At 37.3% G+C, this 19,690-nt stretch overlaps 1 protein-coding gene across 1 annotated transcript in view; it reads left to right on the top strand.

The window, feature by feature from the left end:
- The window catches only part of LOC114459644 (FRAS1-related extracellular matrix protein 1-like), a 66,011-nt gene that overhangs the window by 2,468 nt on the left and 43,853 nt on the right, over positions 1-19,690 (top strand). The window contains exons 2-8 of the mRNA XM_028441832.1: positions 9,544-9,938; positions 10,010-10,104; positions 14,331-14,641; positions 16,235-16,431; positions 17,767-18,090; positions 18,602-18,710; positions 18,891-19,022. Of these exons, the coding sequence (XP_028297633.1) occupies positions 9,696-9,938; positions 10,010-10,104; positions 14,331-14,641; positions 16,235-16,431; positions 17,767-18,090; positions 18,602-18,710; positions 18,891-19,022 (1,411 nt within the window). The 5' untranslated portion in view covers positions 9,544-9,695. The remainder of the gene's footprint in view (positions 1-9,543; positions 9,939-10,009; positions 10,105-14,330; positions 14,642-16,234; positions 16,432-17,766; positions 18,091-18,601; positions 18,711-18,890; positions 19,023-19,690) is intronic.

Here is a 19,690-nt window from a genome sequence, read left to right as displayed (position 1 = left end):
CCTAATGACCCTAATGACCCTAATAACCCCTAATTAACGCTAATAACCCTAATTAAGCTAATGGCCCTCATAACCCTAATTAACCCCAATGACCCTAACAATCCTAATAACCCTAACAACCCCTAATTAATGCTATTTACCCCTAATTAACGCTATTAACCCCTAATTAACCTCTATTGACATAATAACCACACATTAACCCAAATAATCCTATTTAACCCCTAATAACCCCAATGACCCTAACAATCCTAATAACCCTAACAACCCCTAATTAACGCTACTAACCCCTAATTAACCCCTAATAACCCTAATAACCCCTAATTAACGCTAATAACCCTAACAACCCCTAATTAACCCCTAATGACCCTATTAACCCTATTAACCCCTATTTAACACTAATAACCCTAGCACCTCCTAATTAACCCTAATTAACCCCTATTAACTCCTAATTAACGCTAATAACCCTAACACCCCCTAACAACCCCTAATTAACGCTAATAAGCCTAATTTACCCCTAATTAATGCTAATAAGCCTAATTAACCCCTAATTAATGCTAATAAGCCTAATTAACCCCTAATTAATGCTAATAAGCCTAATTAACCCCTAATTAACATTATAAGCCTAATTTACCCCTATTAACGCTAATAAGCCTAATTAACCCCTAATTAACGCTAATAAGCCTAATTAACCCCTATTAACCTCTAATTAACGCTAATAAGCCTAATTAACCCCTAATTAACGCTAATAAGCCTAATTAACCCCTATTAACCTCTAATTAACGCTAATAAGCCTAATTAACCCCTAATTAATGCTAATAAGCCTAATTAACCCCTATTCACCTCTAATTAAGGCTAATAAGCCTAATTAACCCCTAATTAACGCTAATAAGCCTAATTAACCCCTATTAACCCCTAATGAAGGCTAATAAGCCTAATTAACCCCTAATTAACGCTAATAAGCCTAATCAAGCCCTAATGAAGGCTAATAAGCCTAATCAAGCCCTAATGAAGGCTAATAAGCCTAATCAAGCCCTAATGAAGGCTAATAAGCCTAATCAAGCCCTAATGAAGGCTAATAAGCCTAATCAAGCCCTAATGAAGGCTAATAAGCCTAATTAAGCCCTAATGAAGGCTAATAAGCCTAATTCACCCCTAATTAACGCTAATAAGCCTAATTAAGCCCTAATGAAGGCTAATAAGCCTAATCAAGCCCTAATGAAGGCTAATAAGCCTAATCAAGCCCTAATGAAGGCTAATAAGCCTAATTCACCCCTAATTAACGCTAATAAGCCTAATCAAGCTCTAATGAAGGCTAATAAGCCTAATCAAGCCCTAATGAAGGCTAATAAGCCTAATTAAGCCCTAATGAAGCCCTAATTAAGGCTAATAAGCCTAATCAAGCCCTAATGAAGGCTAATAAGCCTAATCAAGCCCTAATGAAGGCTAATAAGCCTAATCAAGCCCTAATGAAGGCTAATAAGCCTAATCAAGCCCTAATGAAGGCTAATAAGCCTAATCAAGCCCTAATGAAGGCTAATAAGCCTAATCAAGCCCTAATTAAGGCTAATAAGCCTAATCAAGCCCTAATGAAGGCTAATAAGCCTAATCAAGCCCTAATGAAGGCTAATAAGCCTAATTAACCCCTAATGAAGGCTAATAAGCCTAATCAAGCCCTAATTAAGGCTAATAAGCCTAATCAAGCCCTAATGAAGGCTAATAAGCCTAATTAACCTCTAATGAAGGTTAATAAGCCTAATTAAGCCCTAATGAAGGCTAATAAGCCTAATCAACCCCTAATTGAGGCTAATAAGCCTAATTAAGCCCTAATGAAGGCTAATAAGCCTAATCAAGCCCTAATTGAGGCTAATAAGCCTAATCAAGCCCTAATGAAGGCTAATAAGCCTAATTAACCCCTAATTGAGGCTAATAAGCCTAATCAAGCCCTAATGAAGGCTAATAAGCCTAATTAAGCCCTAATGAAGGCTAATAAGCCTAATCAAGCCCTAATGAAGGCTAATAAGCCTAATTAAGCCCTAATGAAGGCCAATAAGCCTAATTAAGCCCTAATGAAGGCTAATAAGCCTAATCAAGCCCTAATGAAGGCCAATAAGCCTAATCAAGCCCTAATGAAGGCTAATAAGCCTAATTAACCCCTAATGAAGGCCAATAAGCCTAATTAAGCCCTAATGAAGGCTAATAAGCCTAATCAAGCCCTAATGAAGGCCAATAAGCCTAATTAAGCCCTAATGAAGGCTAATAAGCCTAATCAAGCCCTAATGAAGGCCAATAAGCCTAATTAAGCCCTAATGAAGGCTAATAAGCCTAATTAAGCCCTAATGAAGCCCTAATTAAGGCTAATAAGCCTAATCAAGCCCTAATGAAGGCTAATAAGCCTAATCAAGCCCTAATGAAGGCTAATAAGCCTAATCAAGCCCTAATGAAGGCTAATAAGCCTAATCAAGCCCTAATGAAGGCTAATAAGCCTAATCAAGCCCTAATGAAGGCTAATAAGCCTAATCAAGCCCTAATTAAGGCTAATAAGCCTAATCAAGCCCTAATGAAGGCTAATAAGCCTAATCAAGCCCTAATGAAGGCTAATAAGCCTAATTAACCCCTAATGAAGGCTAATAAGCCTAATCAAGCCCTAATTAAGGCTAATAAGCCTAATCAAGCCCTAATGAAGGCTAATAAGCCTAATTAACCTCTAATGAAGGTTAATAAGCCTAATTAAGCCCTAATGAAGGCTAATAAGCCTAATCAACCCCTAATTGAGGCTAATAAGCCTAATTAAGCCCTAATGAAGGCTAATAAGCCTAATCAAGCCCTAATTGAGGCTAATAAGCCTAATCAAGCCCTAATGAAGGCTAATAAGCCTAATTAACCCCTAATTGAGGCTAATAAGCCTAATCAAGCCCTAATGAAGGCTAATAAGCCTAATTAAGCCCTAATGAAGGCTAATAAGCCTAATCAAGCCCTAATGAAGGCTAATAAGCCTAATCAAGCCCTAATGAAGGCCAATAAGCCTAATTAAGCCCTAATTAAGGCTAATAAGCCTAATCAAGCCCTAATGAAGGCTAATAAGCCTAATTAACCTCTAATGAAGGTTAATAAGCCTAATTAAGCCCTAATGAAGGCTAATAAGCCTAATCAACCCCTAATTGAGGCTAATAAGCCTAATTAAGCCCTAATGAAGGCTAATAAGCCTAATCAAGCCCTAATTGAGGCTAATAAGCCTAATCAAGCCCTAATGAAGGCTAATAAGCCTAATTAACCCCTAATTGAGGCTAATAAGCCTAATCAAGCCCTAATGAAGGCTAATAAGCCTAATTAAGCCCTAATGAAGGCTAATAAGCCTAATCAAGCCCTAATGAAGGCTAATAAGCCTAATCAAGCCCTAATGAAGGCCAATAAGCCTAATTAAGCCCTAATGAAGGCTAATAAGCCTAATCAAGCCCTAATGAAGGCCAATAAGCCTAATCAAGCCCTAATGAAGGCTAATAAGCCTAATTAACCCCTAATGAAGGCCAATAAGCCTAATTAAGCCCTAATGAAGGCTAATAAGCCTAATCAAGCCCTAATGAAGGCCAATAAGCCTAATTAAGCCCTAATGAAGGCTAATAAGCCTAATCAAGCCCTAATGAAGGCCAATAAGCCTAATTAAGCCCTAATGAAGGCTAATAAGCCTAATTAAGCCCTAATGAAGGCTAATAAGCCTAATCAAGCCCTAATGAAGGCTAATAAGCCTAATCAAGCCCTAATGAAGGCTAATAAGCCTAATCAAGCCCTAATTAAGGCTAATAAGCCTAATTAACCCCTAATGAAGGCTAATAAGCCTAATTAACCCCTATTAACCTCTAATTAAGGCTAATAAGCCTAATTAACCCCTAATTAACGCTAATAAGCCTAATTAACCCCTAATTAACGCTAATAAGCCTAATTAAGCCCTAATGAAGGCTAATAAGCCTAATCAAGCCCTAATGAAGGCTAATAAGCCTAATCAAGCCCTAATGAAGGCTAATAAGCCTAATTAAGCCCTAATGAAGGCTAATAAGCCTAATTCACCCCTAATTAACGCTAATAAGCCTAATCAAGCTCTAATGAAGGCTAATAAGCCTAATTAAGCCCTAATGAAGGCCAATAAGCCTAATTAAGCCCTAATGAAGGCTAATAAGCCTAATCAAGCCCTAATGAAGGCTAATAAGCCTAATCAAGCCCTAATGAAGGCTAATAAGCCTAATTAAGCCCTAATGAAGGCTAATAAGCCTAATTCACCCCTAATTAACGCTAATAAGCCTAATCAAGCTCTAATGAAGGCTAATAAGCCTAATCAAGCCCTAATGAAGGCTAATAAGCCTAATTAAGCCCTAATGAAGCCCTAATTAAGGCTAATAAGCCTAATCAAGCCCTAATGAAGGCTAATAAGCCTAATCAAGCCCTAATGAAGGCTAATAAGCCTAATCAAGCCCTAATGAAGGCTAATAAGCCTAATCAAGCCCTAATGAAGGCTAATAAGCCTAATCAAGCCCTAATTAAGGCTAATAAGCCTAATCAAGCCCTAATGAAGGCTAATAAGCCTAATTAACCCCTAATGAAGGCTAATAAGCCTAATTAACCTCTAATGAAGGTTAATAAGCCTAATTAACCCCTAATGAAGGCTAATAAGCCTAATCAAGCCTTAATTGAGGCTAATAAGCCTAATCAAGCCCTAATGAAGGCTAATAAGCCTAATCAACCCCTAATTGAGGCTAATAAGCCTAATCAAGCCCTAATGAAGGCTAATAAGCCTAATCAACCCCTAATTGAGGCTAATAAGCCTAATCAAGCCCTAATTGAGGCTAATAAGCCTAATCAAGCCCTAATGAAGGCTAATAAGCCTAATTAAGCCCTAATGAAGGCTATAAGCCTAATCAAGCCCTAATGAAGGCTAATAAGCCTAATTAAGCCCTAATGAAGGCTAATAAGCCTAATCAAGCCCTAATGAAGGCTAATAAGCCTAATCAAGCCCTAATGAAGGCTAATAAGCCTAATCAAGCCCTAATGAAGGCTAATAAGCCTAATTAAGCCCTAATGAAGGCTAATAAGCCTAATCAAGCCCTAATGAAGGCTAATAAGCCTAATTAAGCCCTAATGAAGGCTAATAAGCCTAATCAAGCCCTAATGAAGGCTAATAAGCCTAATCAAGCCCTAATGAAGGCTAATAAGCCTAATTAAGCCCTAATGAAGGCTAATAAGCCTAATCAAGCCCTAATGAAGGCTAATAAGCCTAATTAAGCCCTAATGAAGGCTAATAAGCCTAATCAAGCCCTAATGAAGGCTAATAAGCCTAATCAAGCCCTAATGAAGGCTAATAAGCCTAATTAACCCCTAATGAAGGCTAATAAGCCTAATCAAGCCCTAATGAAGGCTAATAAGCCTAATTAACCTCTAATGAAGGCTAATAAGCCTAATCAAGCCCTAATGAAGGCTAATAAGCCTAATCAAGCCCTAATGAAGGCTAATAAGCCTAATTAACCTCTAATGAAGGTTAATAAGCCTAATTAAGCCCTAATGAAGGCTAATAAGCCTAATCAAGCCCTAATGAAGGCTAATAAGCCTAATCAAGCCCTAATGAGGCAATAAGCCTAATCAAGCCCTAATGAAGGCTAATAAGCCTAATCAAGCCCTAATGAAGGCTAATAAGCCTAATCAAGCCCTAATGAAGGCTAATAAGCCTAATCAAGCCCTAATGAAGGCTAATAAGCCTAATCAACCCCTAATTGAGGCTAATAAGCCTAATCAAGCCCTAATTGAGGCTAATAAGCCTAATCAAGCCCTAATGAAGGCCAATAAGCCTAATTAAGCCCTAATGAAGGCTAATGAGCCTAATCAAGCCCTAATGAAGGCTAATAAGCCTAATTAAGCCCTAATGAAGGCTAATAAGCCTAATCAAGCCCTAATGAAGGCCAATAAGCCTAATTAAGCCCTAATGAAGGCTAATAAGCCTAATCAAGCCCTAATGAAGGCCAATAAGCCTAATCAAGCCCTAATGAAGGCTAATAAGCCTAATTAAGCCCTAATGAAGGCTAATAAGCCTAATCAAGCCCTAATGAAGGCTAATAAGCCTAATTAAGCCCTAATGAAGGCTAATAAGCCTAATCAAGCCCTAATGAAGGCTAATAAGCCTAATCAAGCCCTAATGAAGGCTAATAAGCCTAATTAAGCCCTAATGAAGGCTAATAAGCCTAATCAAGCCCTAATGAAGGCTAATAAGCCTAATTGCCCTAATGAATAAGCCTAATCAAGCCCTAATTAAGGCTAATAGCCTAATCAAGCCCTAATGAAGGCTAATAAGCCTAATTAACCCCTAATGAAGGCTAATAAGCCTAATTAACCTCTAATGAAGGTTAATAAGCCTAATTAAGCCCTAATGAAGGCTAATAAGCCTAATCAAGCCCTAATGAAGGCTAATAAGCCTAATCAAGCCCTAATTGAGGCTAATAAGCCTAATCAAGCCCTAATGAAGGCTAATAAGCCTAATCAACCCCTAATTGAGGCTAATAAGCCTAATCAAGCCCTAATGAAGGCTAATAAGCCTAATCAACCCCTAATTGAGGCTAATAAGCCTAATCAAGCCCTAATGAAGGCTAATAAGCCTAATCAACCCCTAATTGAGGCTAATAAGCCTAATCAAGCCCTAATTAAGGCTAATAAGCCTAATCAAGCCCTAATGAAGGCTAATAAGCCTAATTAACCCCTAATGAAGGCTAATAAGCCTAATTAACCTCTAATGAAGGTTAATAAGCCTAATTAAGCCCTAATGAAGGCTAATAAGCCTAATCAAGCCCTAATGAAGGCTAATAAGCCTAATCAAGCCCTAATTGAGGCTAATAAGCCTAATCAAGCCCTAATGAAGGCTAATAAGCCTAATCAACCCCCTAATTGAGGCTAAATAGCCTAATTTCAAGCCCTAATGAAGGCTAATAAGCCTAATCAACCCCTAATTGAGGCTAATAAGCCTAATCAAGCCCTAATTGAGGCTAATAAGCCTAATCAAGCCCTAATGAAGGCCAATAAGCCTAATTAAGCCCTAATGAAGGCTAATGAGCCTAATCAAGCCCTAATGAAGGCTAATAGCCTAATCAAGCCTAATGAAGGCTAATAAGCCTAATTAAGCCTAATGAAGGCTAATAAGCCTAATCAAGCCCTAATGAAGGCTAATAAGCCTAATTAAGCCCTAATGAAGGCTAATAAAGCCTAATCAAGCCCTAATGAAGGCTAATAAGCCTAATCAAGCCCTAATGAAGGCTAATAAGCCTAATTAAGCCCTAATGAAGGCTAATAAGCCTAATCAAGCCCTAATGAAGGCTAATAAGCCTAATTAAGCCCTAATGAAGGCTAATAAGCCCACAGCTGTTGACAGGAGGTCTCAGAAGATGAAGATGATCTACTGAGAGCTTGTCCTTCTGGATGATTGATATGAGAACTGATTGATTTGATATGGACATTGATAAGACAGATGTTTTGTTAGTGTGTCAGCACATTTACACATCTGTCCACAGGACGCTTTTTAAAGAATCAAAGTAAAAGAAATAATAAGAAATATGCACTGTACAAGCTAAATACAGTCATTAGTCACAGGACGGGTGAGAAAACAGGTCAAACTATCAACTTTCATTGTTTAAAGCTAATTTTAGTTACTAGTACAGTGGGAGGTAGCTTAAGTTATGTGTGTGAAGGTTGATATGTATATAGAGGTGTACATACTGTACTCTGTAGTGTTATAAAGGCTTTATTTGTGGGTGTAAAATAAAATAGTGTGTGTGATTTATCTGGTTTATTTCTATGAAAGATGAATATGATAAATGTCTTTGTTTTTTATACTCATTTTTATATGTTTTTTGTTCGATGTATTTTTCTGTAATGTATGTTTTTGTAGTCATTATGTGTATTTTTGAATCTTTCTGTTGTTTTTTTGTTGCCATTGTAGTGATTCTGGAATCATTTTGTGTATTTTTGTATCTTTTTTATTGTAGTTTTATGCATTTCTGTCGTCATTTTGTGTATTTTTTGTCTAAATATTTAGTTTTGTGTATTTTGAGTTTGTTGTTGTTTGGTGTATTTTTCTGTAATGTATGTTTTTGGAGCCATTTTGTATATTTTTATGCATTTCTGTTGTAGGTTTGTGTACTGTTGTTTAGTTTGTTGTTTGATTTTACTCATTTAGTATATTTTTATTATAAATACTGTGTGTGTGGTGAGGGCGTGTTTTGAGATGTGTGTGTGTGAGACTCGCAAACTGTGGCTTCTCTCACACACACACACACACACACACTTATCAGCCGTGTGGTCAGCCATGTACATGCACATAATCCGTCACAAGTTGTTGAGAGAAAAAAAAAGGTTTAGTAACACCAAAGTTCCAACTCTCTCTCTAAACAGCTCTGTGTGCGTTCAGCATGTACAACCCTACACACACACACACACACACCAGCCATGTGTGTGTTTACATTGTAGCTGCTAGCATCTTAACACATATTCTTAAATATAAGAAGAAACACTCACCCTTGCACAGAACAAACAATAACCATAGTAGAGCTGTGTTATGGACCCATCCACTCACTAAAACATTACATTCCTCTGTCTGAAGAATCAGAATGTTTGTGATAAGGTCGGCTAATGACCGTCAACACAGGCACCGCCCACAGTCATTGAGATGAAGGAGGAAGTGACGTCCGTGACCCGAGATTTAAAGGAATTTTGGAATCACGGGAATAATTTTAAATAACCATGAAATATTAACTTTAATGACTTTTAGCGGTACAAAAACCATTTTAATATTGATCTTTTTTTTTAAAACCCAAACAAACGTGACGTCATGACCCAATGACCCGGAACTGAAAGTATCACGTTAAATACCACGCTCAATACGGAGAGGGAGGCGTAATCTTTAAATGAAAATAAAGCTTTTGCAACATCAAATGACTCCAAAATAACAGATACACACACTTATATGTACGCTGTTGACCAAGTTTCAGGTTAAACTCATCACGTGTGGGGGAGATATTCACTCTACACACACACACACACACACACACACACACACACACACACACACACACACACACACACACACACACTCACAGCCAGGTAGACAGGACACACACAGGGGGGGGGTCCAGGTAGACCCACTAGGACAATGTTGCTGTTCTTTACATTTCCTATGTTATACTTTGTGTCTGACGGACGTGTCTAATGTTTTGGTCATTTACGTAAATACGGAACAATGGTTTTTTAAGGTATGGGTGGAAACCCCACCCACAAGTGAGACGCTCCTGAATGCAACAATACTAGTTTAGTTTCCAGGCAAAAAACAGTGTAGATAACGTAGAGTAGTGGCCCTATAAGGTGGTCTGTACCCAGGGCCCAATATGTGGTGTTTACGCCCCTGTGCACGTGGTAGGTGTTCTTTCTTTCTTTCTTTCTTTCTTTCTTTCTTTCTTTCTTTCTTTCTTTCTTTCTTTCTTTCTTTCTTTCTTAACCAAAGTATTTTCCTTTTCTTCTCAGGTTTCTATTGACCTTCTGACCTGGACAGAGCTCTAAAGTGTACTGCTACACCTGGTACTCCTGGTGGTCGTGGTACTCCTGGTGCACCTGATACCCCTGGTGCACCTGGTGGTCCTGGTGGTCCTGGTACTCACTAGAATAGACAGACAGACATGGATCTACTGACTCATAGACTTTGTTGGATGCTAACGTTGTGCTACGTGCTGGTTTTAAACTGCTCAGCTCACGCTGCCTTTGTGCACGTCAGAGAGAGTTTAAAGGTAAAACGTGGTCAGTGGGCCTACCTGCAGCCACAGCACCTCCACTTCCTGGTCCCTCAACAAAAGGACTCGTGTAAGCTGGAGGTGGTTTTAAATGAACCCATTACTCAGCGCGTAGGAGAACTGATGCCACAGGTGAGACATTAATCATCTAATAATCATAATCATGTGATGCTAGCATAATGCTAACTGTGTATGTGCCCAAGGTGTTTGACTGCAGTTATCTGAGTGAAGAGGTGAAGTATGTCCACAACGGATGTCCATTATTAAAGAAGGACGAGGTCAAGCTGCGACTCTACTGGTATATATATATATATATATGTAATTAGACCCCTCCCCCTCCCATGGTACTACCTAACACTACTGTATTTATTAAAGTATGATAAATAATGCTTCTAGTGGGGCAGGAACTGGTGTCAGAGGTTGTTTTTTGATCACATTTTAATGATGTAACCTGGTGATGATTTTTGCAATTGATCAAAAACATGTCATTTCTAAATATGTTTTTATTTCATATTTGGTCCCAAAATGATGAGACACATCTTCAATAAAACAGTTTGAGTCACTATTAAATCTGTTGTGACATCAGATGACAAAAAGTGACAAAATAACAAGAGAAAATAATGAATGTTGTACAACATCATCCATATACAGGTCAGGGTGTTATTGAAGGCAGACATGGGCGGAGCCTAAAGTAAACATGACTCCGTAACACACAAAACAACAACAAAAATACAAAATGACACCAAAAATAAAGACATTACTCCTGAACACAAAGACAATAAATAGACTCTATAAATAACTCCAGAAACATACAAAACAAACACAAAAATGACTGTAAAACATTACAAATGATAGAAAAATACATAGAAATGTTTCCAAAAACATAAAAAAAACAAGAGCATTACACAAAACAACAAAAAATGCATAAAAATATAGAAAAAGGAAACAAAAATGAGAAAAAATTATACTAAATGACTCCAAAGAGACAACCACACAAAATACACTAAATTAGCAAGAATTACACAAAGCGACAATGAAAATACACTAAATAACAAAAAGAGAATTATAAAAAATAGAGAATTATAGTAAATGACAAAAAATCAGACAAAAATAAATCAAATGACAACAAAAACACACACAAACCTTTTGTTGTTCCCCGTGTTAATGCTGAGATCTGATTGGTCGTTATTCTAATGCTGACATCAATGTTGATCATGTGACCGTCAGATCAGATATAATCACGTTTGTGGCCCCGCCCCCTGTGATTAAAGTTGACCATCTCTGATTTAAGGTTAAAAATCGTCCCAGTGCATTAAACATTTAGGTTCCTTTTAGTTTTATTTTGTCTTAAAATGAAAGGTTTCAATTACACTCTAGGAAACTAAATTCATACAATAATTGTTTCTTTTTGCCAAAAGTATCACTTCCTGTTTATTGTATTTTATTCTCTATAGTTTATTATGTTGGAGAAACAGTTTTTATTCATTTATTTTCAAAAAAAACAGTGGATTTGTTATCATCAGAACACTATAAGTAATGAATAAGTATTTATAACTTGTACAAATACATTGCAGTTCATAAATAATAATAATAATAATAATAATAATAATAATAATAATAATAATAAAAGGCTTCAGTATCACCATGTTACCAGGAACTGTGATACTTTGTCATTTTGGTAGCGTGACAACTCCAGCCTCGTGTTAGCATTAGTCTACCATAGCATTAGCCTACTGTTAGCATTAACCTAGCATTTGTACTAGCCTAGTGTTAGCATGAGCCTAGCATTTCCCACCTGACCACCACTGCTCTGTGTTTAGCTGAACCTTTATTGTGGTTTTATTAAGCACTGTAAATTCACCTGAAATTTAATGTATTATTGTTATTAGGATTAGCCTAGAGTTAACGTTAGCCTTGCATTAGCATTAACCTAGCATTAGCTTGTCCTGTAGCCCCTTTTCTTCATTATTCATCTCCTCCCTCTAGGAAACATCTCCCGTAAACATGGTATTCACTTTCACTGCTACGCCGATGACACCCAGCTCTACCTCACCAGGAAACCATCTTCTAACCCCGCCCCCTACCCCCCCTACCCTTACCGACTGTATCACAGAAATTAAATCCTGTCTAGCAATGGCACTAACCTAGCATTAGCCTAGCATTAGCCTAGCATTAGCAATAAGGTTAAAATAGTCTAAATGTGTTGATGGTCATAATTAGTTGAATGTCTGGGGATGAAGGGGTTAAAATATCTAATTATGTGTTTTTGATCAATCGTGAAAATCTAGCTCAGGTTATATCGTTAAAATGTGATCAAAAGCACCACAGTTATCAATTCCACAGACTATAGAACCATTTTCTGACTTCTTATATATCATACTTACATACTGTACCTGTCAACTTTTGGATTTCAAAATAAGGGCCCACTGTGAGTCGTCCCCCCCCCCAACCAAGCTACAGTATTTATTATATTTTAATATAGATGTACAATAAAACTATAATAACCACTTATTAAATATAATAATGTGATTATAATCTGGTAGGTCGACCTTTATTAATATTAAAATACTGTAAACATTCCTACTAGGGCTGGTGATATGAACCAAAACTCATATCTAATATATTTATCATAATGGTGAAATATGATATAAATATAGATAATTTTATTAAATAAAGTCTGACCAAAAAAACTATTCTGGGTTAAATTTACTGACGCTAAATGCTACACAGTGACATTTATTAATAAACAGCTGATCAATATGTGACACTTATTAATCATATAACTGATCTTTATATATATATATATATATATGAAATATTATAGTTTTCTATGTCACCAAAATATAAAACTTGATACATCTTGAATCTCGATATATCTCCCAGCCCTAATTCCTAAATTATAAAACAGTCAAAATAAAAACATAAATGTGTTTATGAATCACATGTTTTTATTTAATATACTTACAGTTTATATACAAGTCAACACGTTGTATATTTACTGTTAATTTCACATTGTTTGTCTTTAAGTCTGACATTTACATTTTATTTTATTATATATTTTATTATAATTTCTCATACTCACTCATGTGGTTCTCTGATGTTCACTAATGACTTATTAGACACATTTATTACAGACTTTACATTATTTAACACTTTATAAACAGTGTATATTTGTGGAGCTTGTGATTGGATGATTTTTCATGGTGACTTACGTGGTTCCTTCTGCTGTGGTAGACGTTAAAATATCAGTTATTAATCTAACAGAACGTGTAACTGTGTCACATCCTGATGGTCTTTATGAAGATAAACTCTATGTTATATTTTATAACATATTTACACCAGTTCTTAGTTTTTATCACCAGAACGTCTTCATTATCATCTCTGTTCTGTTGGTTCTGGGTTTGTTGCTGATGTCAGCACTAATCTGATCTAATTTAATCTAATCTGATCTAATCTAATCTGATGTAATGTAATGTAATGTAATTTAATCTAATGTAATCTAATCTAATCTAATCTAATATAATTTAATGTAATTTAATGTAATGTAATCTAATGTAATGTAATGTAATGTAATGTATTGTAATGTAATGTAATCCAATGTAATGTAATGTAATGTAATGTAATGTATTTTAATCTAATGTAATGTAATGTAATTTAATCTAATGTAATCTAATCTAATCTAATCTAATGTAATTTAATGTAATTTAATGTAATGTAATCTAATGTAATGTAATGTAATCTAATGTAATGTAATGTAATGTAATGTAATGTATTGTAATGTAATGTAATCCAATGTAATGTAATGTAATGTATTCTAATCTAATGTATTCTAATGTAATGTAATGTAATGTAATTTAATATAATCTAATCTAATGTAATGTAATGTAATGTATTGTAATATAATGTAATATAATGTAATGTAATGTAATGTAATCTAATGTAATGTAATGTAATTTAATATAATCTAATCTAATGTAATGTAATGTAATGTATTGTAATATAATGTAATCCAATGTAATGTAATGTAATGTAATGTATTCTAATGTAATGTAATGTAATGTATTCTAATGTAATGTAATCTAATGTAATGTATTCTAATGTAATGTAATGTAATGTATTCTAATGTAATGTATTCTAATGTAATGTAATGTAATGTAATATAATCTAATGTAATGTAATGTAATGTAATCTAATCTAATCTAATCTAATGTAATGTATTGTAATGTATTGTAATGTAATGTAATGTATTGTAATCTAATGTAATGTATTCTAATGTAATCTAATGTAATGAGAACTGTCACTCAGACCATTTCAGGAGGAAGTTCTCGAGGCTAGTGACGTGGTTCAGTTTATTAAGACATGTTTGAATTATTATTACATTAAAATACAGGATATTTACGGGAGTTTCACAGCTAAACATGATACATGACAGGCATGTATTTATATAAATACAGTTACGTTTAGCGGTAGAAACAAACGTGTGGTCATGTGACTGTAGAATACCTGATAATTGTTGTTGTTTAGGTTCACAGAGACAAACACCTACACAGAGGTCATCTCTCTCCACGTGGACATCGTAGAAGCCGACTGTAGCGTCATACGACTGGGTCCTAAAGCCCTAAGTGTTCCACACTTCTACGGTGTGTCCAACGCCATCGATGGCGATGTGGTGTCCTTCCACTATGAGAGGAGGCCTAGTGTGGAATGTAGCGTACACCTAAACACCCATGGTTCTCAACTGCCGGCCCACGGCCAGGTGGTCACCGGAGAACCAGAGGTGGTCCTCAAGAGGGGGGACGAGCCCGAGAGTTTCATTCACCTTCGCCAACACATGGGTAAACACTTCCTGTTTGGATATATAAACACTTTAATGTTCTCATACTGAGCTAGTGCTGTAGCTCTATGGCTACATCACCATAGAGCTATAGTAAATACAGTATATATCCTCATAACATTTAGTATTTCTGCTTTAAAATGACATTCAATGAATGGAACATTATGATTCATTATATATTTTATAAATAAATGATACTTCTCCTTTAAGAATCTACTCAATGAAGGATGATTTATTTTACTATACTGTATACACTGTTGTCACGTGTTCTGTAAATGTGCCACCAGGGGGCGTAACAACCATCATTAATGGTTTAATCTGACCCTTTGGATCATCTAATCCAGCCCACAGGAGAAAGTGAAAATAACAGAGTTATTGTCTTCATATTTCCTTTTATTTTATGATACTTCAATTTTCCTCAAATTATTACACAATATTTCCCTTAATTAAATAGAAATTGATACAAAATCTAGTAAATATAAAGTGTAGATATCTGTCACTGATTGATTGGATATTTATATTTAGTATTTTATGTATATGTAAAAATGTAAACTAAAGAACAGTAATGATGAAATGACTAGTTTTCCAACATAAAGTCTGTGGCCCACTAAAGATCAAACTAAAATGAGTTTGACGGCCCAGTTTTAAACCGTACCTGTAGTGAATCTGACTCCATCAAAGATGATTTATGATAGTAGAGGTTCTTTAAAAGGAGATAAATTAACACTTGGCTGTAGTGACACAGTTAGTGAACAGACTCATTGATGAGTCGAATATCAGCGTTTCACCTCCACATACAGTACCACAATATCTACAGTATGTAGTGCATCTATGACCACACACATTAGGTTAGCCACTTCAACCATTCAGGGTTTTTATTAAGGCTGCAACAACAAACGTGACTATTAAAAGCATTGACAACAAATTCAATTATTGATTTGTTGCATTGTGGGATTTCTGTCACTGACTCTGACGCAGAGACGTTTGATTCACCTGCAGAGTGTTTGTGTGTGCGCGCACGAGTGTTTGTGTGTGCGCACCACAAATGTTTGTGAATGTTTGTGTGTGCGCACACCACAAGTGTTTGTGTGCGTGCACCACAAATGTTTGTGTTCACACCACAAGTGTTTGTGTGTGCGTGCACCACAAATGTTTGTGTTCACACCACAAGTGTTTGTGTGTGCGTGCACCACAAATGTTTGTGTTCACACCACAAGTGTTTGTGTGTGCGTGCACCACAAATGTTTGTGTGTTCACACCACAAGTGTTTGTTTGCGTGCATACACGAGTGCTTGTGTGCCCGCACCAGGAGTGATTGTGTGTGTGCGCGCACCACGAGTGTTTGTGTGAACACGAGTGTTTGTGTGAACACGAGTGTTTATATGTGCGCACAAACACTTTTATTTCAGTTTAATCAGCTTAAGCTGGTTTAAATGTGCTCATGGATAAACAGTTTAAAAAAAATCTGATTTATGGATTATTAAAATAGTTGTTATTTGCAGCTCTAGTTTTTATATCACACTACAATATATCTATAATTGTTTGTACTGAACTATGTGACTACTCACACATACTGTACGTTTGTGTTGAATAGAAAACCAAGCTCGAGCCAAGTGTTCATCAGATGATTGTCTGAAGGGTCTGAAGATGGTGACGTTCACTAAGGTGTCGTGTGATGACTTCCTGATGATGGGCCTCAGGTATCATCACACTGAGCCTCCATCACCCAACGTGGACTACATCACCATCTCACTCCATCTGAAGGACACCAAGAGTGGAACCATTTACCAGGTAGACCCACCCTTTAGATCTATCTACATCTATAAAGTCAGCAAAATGATGGTCCATTGTTCTATGAATCATTTATTTATTCATCTGAATAATATCCACTGTTATCCAGGAACATTTATTATTATTATTATTATTATTATTATTATTATAATCATCTTAAAGATGGAAATCCTGGTTTTAATCACTAATAAAATGGTTCAAAGTGACCAAAAATGGTGGAAAAGGAGGTGAAATGGGATTTTAAAAACCACAGAAATTGATTAAAAGTTGTAAATTATTCATCCATCATCCATCCATCCTCCGCTTATCCATTGCTGGGTTGTGGGGGCAGCATCCTTTGCAGGGAGGCCCAGACTTCCCTCTCCTCGCCCACTTCTTCCAGCTCCTCCGGGGGATCCAGAGGCGTTCCCAGACCAGCTCAGAGACATAGTCCCTCCAGAGTGTCCTGGGTCTTCTTCAAAGTCTCCTTCCGGAAGGACGTGCCCTGAACACCTCACTAGGGAGGCGTTTGGGGTGCATCCTAATTAGGGGCCCAAGCCACCTCATCTGACTCTTCTCAATGCTGAGGAGCAGCAGCTCTACTCTGAGCATCTCCCTGATGACTGAGCTTCTCACCCTATCTCTAAGGGAGAGCCCTCCCCCCCCACCCCCCCACCCTACGGAGGAAACTCATTTTGGCTGCTTGTACCTGAGATGTTGTTCTTTCAATCATGGCCCAAAGCTCATGACCATAGGTGAGGGTAGGAACGTAGATCCACCGGTAAATCGAGAGCTCCCTCTTCACCACAACGGATCGGTGCAGACTCTCCATCACTGCAGATGCTGCACCAATCCACCTGTCCATCTCTTGCTCTATCCTTCCCTCACTTGTGAACAAGACCCAGAGGTACTTGAGCTCCTCCACTTGGAGCAGAACCTCATCTCCAACCCGGAGAAGGCACTCCACCTTTTTCAGTTAAAGAACCATGGACCCGGATTTTAAGGTAGTGATTCTCATCCCGTCCGCTTCACACTCGGCTGTGAACTGATACAGTGAGAGTTGGAAGGTCACAGCATGATGGAGCCAACAGGAGCCTTTATTGTGGGGGTCCCCCCTCTCTGGGACCTTTAGTTTGGGGGTCCCCACTCTCTGGGACCTTTAGTTTGGGGGTCCCCTCTCTCTGGGACCTTTAGTTTGGGGGTCCCCTCTGTCTGGGACCTTTATTGTGGGGTTCCCCTCTCTCTGGGACCTTTAGTTTGGGGGTCCCCTCTCTCTGGGACCTTTATTGTGGGGGTACTTGCTCTGTGGGGTCTCTATTTGTTGTAAATGATGTATTTCCATGTGTTTTTAACCAGACTGAAGGAGCGTGGGTTCCTGTGCAGATCATGGGGGCCATACCCAACCAGCCCCCCAGGCCGTCCTTCTCCTCCATGTTCCTCCTGGAGGTGGACCAGTTCATCCTGACCCCCCTGTCCACCGCCACCCTGGACGCTGATGATGAGGAGAACCCTAAAGAACTGTTAGTGTTTAACATCACCAGGCCCCCAATGGAGGGGTTCATCACCCACCTGTCTGACCACACCCACCCCATCACCTCCTTCACCTGGACAGACCTCAACCACATGCTCATTGGCTACCAGCCACCAAACTCATCACATGACCAACGCCACAGCTATCAGGTCACGTTTTGGTTCTTATTGTGACGTACGAACGTAGGTACCTACTGTATGTACGTACCTATGTACATAGTTACGTACATAGGTACGTACATAGTTACGTACCTATGTACGTACATAGTTACGTACCTATGTACGTACCTATGTACATAGGTACGTACATAGTTATGTACATAGGTACGTACATAGTTACGTACATAGGTACGTACATAGTTACGTACATAGTTACGTACATAGTTACGTACATAGGTACGTACATAGTTACGTACGTAGGTACGTACATAGTTACGTACATAGTTACGTACGTAGGTACGTACATAGTTACGTACGTAGGTACGTACATAGGTACGTACATAGTTACGTACATAGGTACGTACATAGGTACGTACATAGTTACGTACGTAGGTACGTACGTAGGTACGTACATAGTTACGTACATAGTTACGTACATAGGTAGGTAGGTATGTAGAGAGAAACACCAGCGTATGTGAAATTCTGTTTTTGTTCTACGCAGGCAGAGCTGGAGGTTCACGATCTGTTCTTTGAGAAGAGCTCAAAGATTACAGTCCACATGTCTGTGAGGAACTCAGACACGCACGCTCCCAGAGTGTCCTGGAACATGGGTGTGTATGTAGAACATGGGTGTGTATATAGTAGAACATGTTTGTATATATAGTAGAACATAGGTGTATATAGTAGAACATGTGTGTATATATAGTAGAACATAGGTTATATAATTTATATAAATATAATATATTTATAAAGTGAATGATCTGATGGATGACGTAGTGTTTTTTTTCTAGGTCTAAGTCTGTTGGAGGGTCAGTCTCGTCCAATCACGTGGGAGCAGCTCCAGGTTGTAGACGATGACAACCTGAACGCTGTTCGTATCATCATCATTGATGGTTTACATCATGGTCACATTACAGTTAAAGGTACAGCTTTATTATTATTATTATTGTTATTGTTATTGTTATTGTTATTGTTATTGTTATTATTGTTATTATTATTATTATTATTATTATTATTGTCGTTGTCGTTGTCGTTGTCGTTGTCGTTGTTGTTGTTGTTGTTGTTTTTTGTTATTATTGTAATTAATCTGCTGAGACACTGTCAGAATAATGTTTCCTCAATCCAATGAGATTATGATTATAGTCATAATGTAATTACACTTATCTTTAAACAGTTTACACTAAACTAATATTTATATGTGCTTTTATTAGTTGTACTTTACACAGTAATTCATTTTTCAAATGTAAGAATAACAATTATAGATTTCTACAATTAAATATCCACATGTTAAAAAAAACAAAACAACTGTAACTAGTGAAAATGTATTTTCCCATTACAGATATAATCAACTACAGTATTCTATTAATGTTAAAAGGGCTTGTCATAGCATTTAGGATGTGTGACGAGCGGTGCCCTCCCCCTTGTCCCCAGAAAAGCTACATTTTACCACAAAGATCATGTTTCTATGTCGAGCAGAACCAAAGTTATGGTAAGACTGAAATTCACAATACGGATGGCGGCCATCTTGGATCTTGTTCTGAGCACAGTTTACAGTATTTTAAGATTTATTATTGAATTCCTGAAACCCTAT

Source organism: Gouania willdenowi, unplaced genomic scaffold (genome assembly GCF_900634775.1).
Source record: "Gouania willdenowi unplaced genomic scaffold, fGouWil2.1 scaffold_332_arrow_ctg1, whole genome shotgun sequence".
NCBI lineage: Eukaryota > Metazoa > Chordata > Actinopteri > Blenniiformes > Gobiesocidae > Gouania > Gouania willdenowi.
The sequence above is the reverse complement of the archived record's forward strand: the minus strand, read 5'-3'. Positions and strand labels throughout refer to the sequence as shown.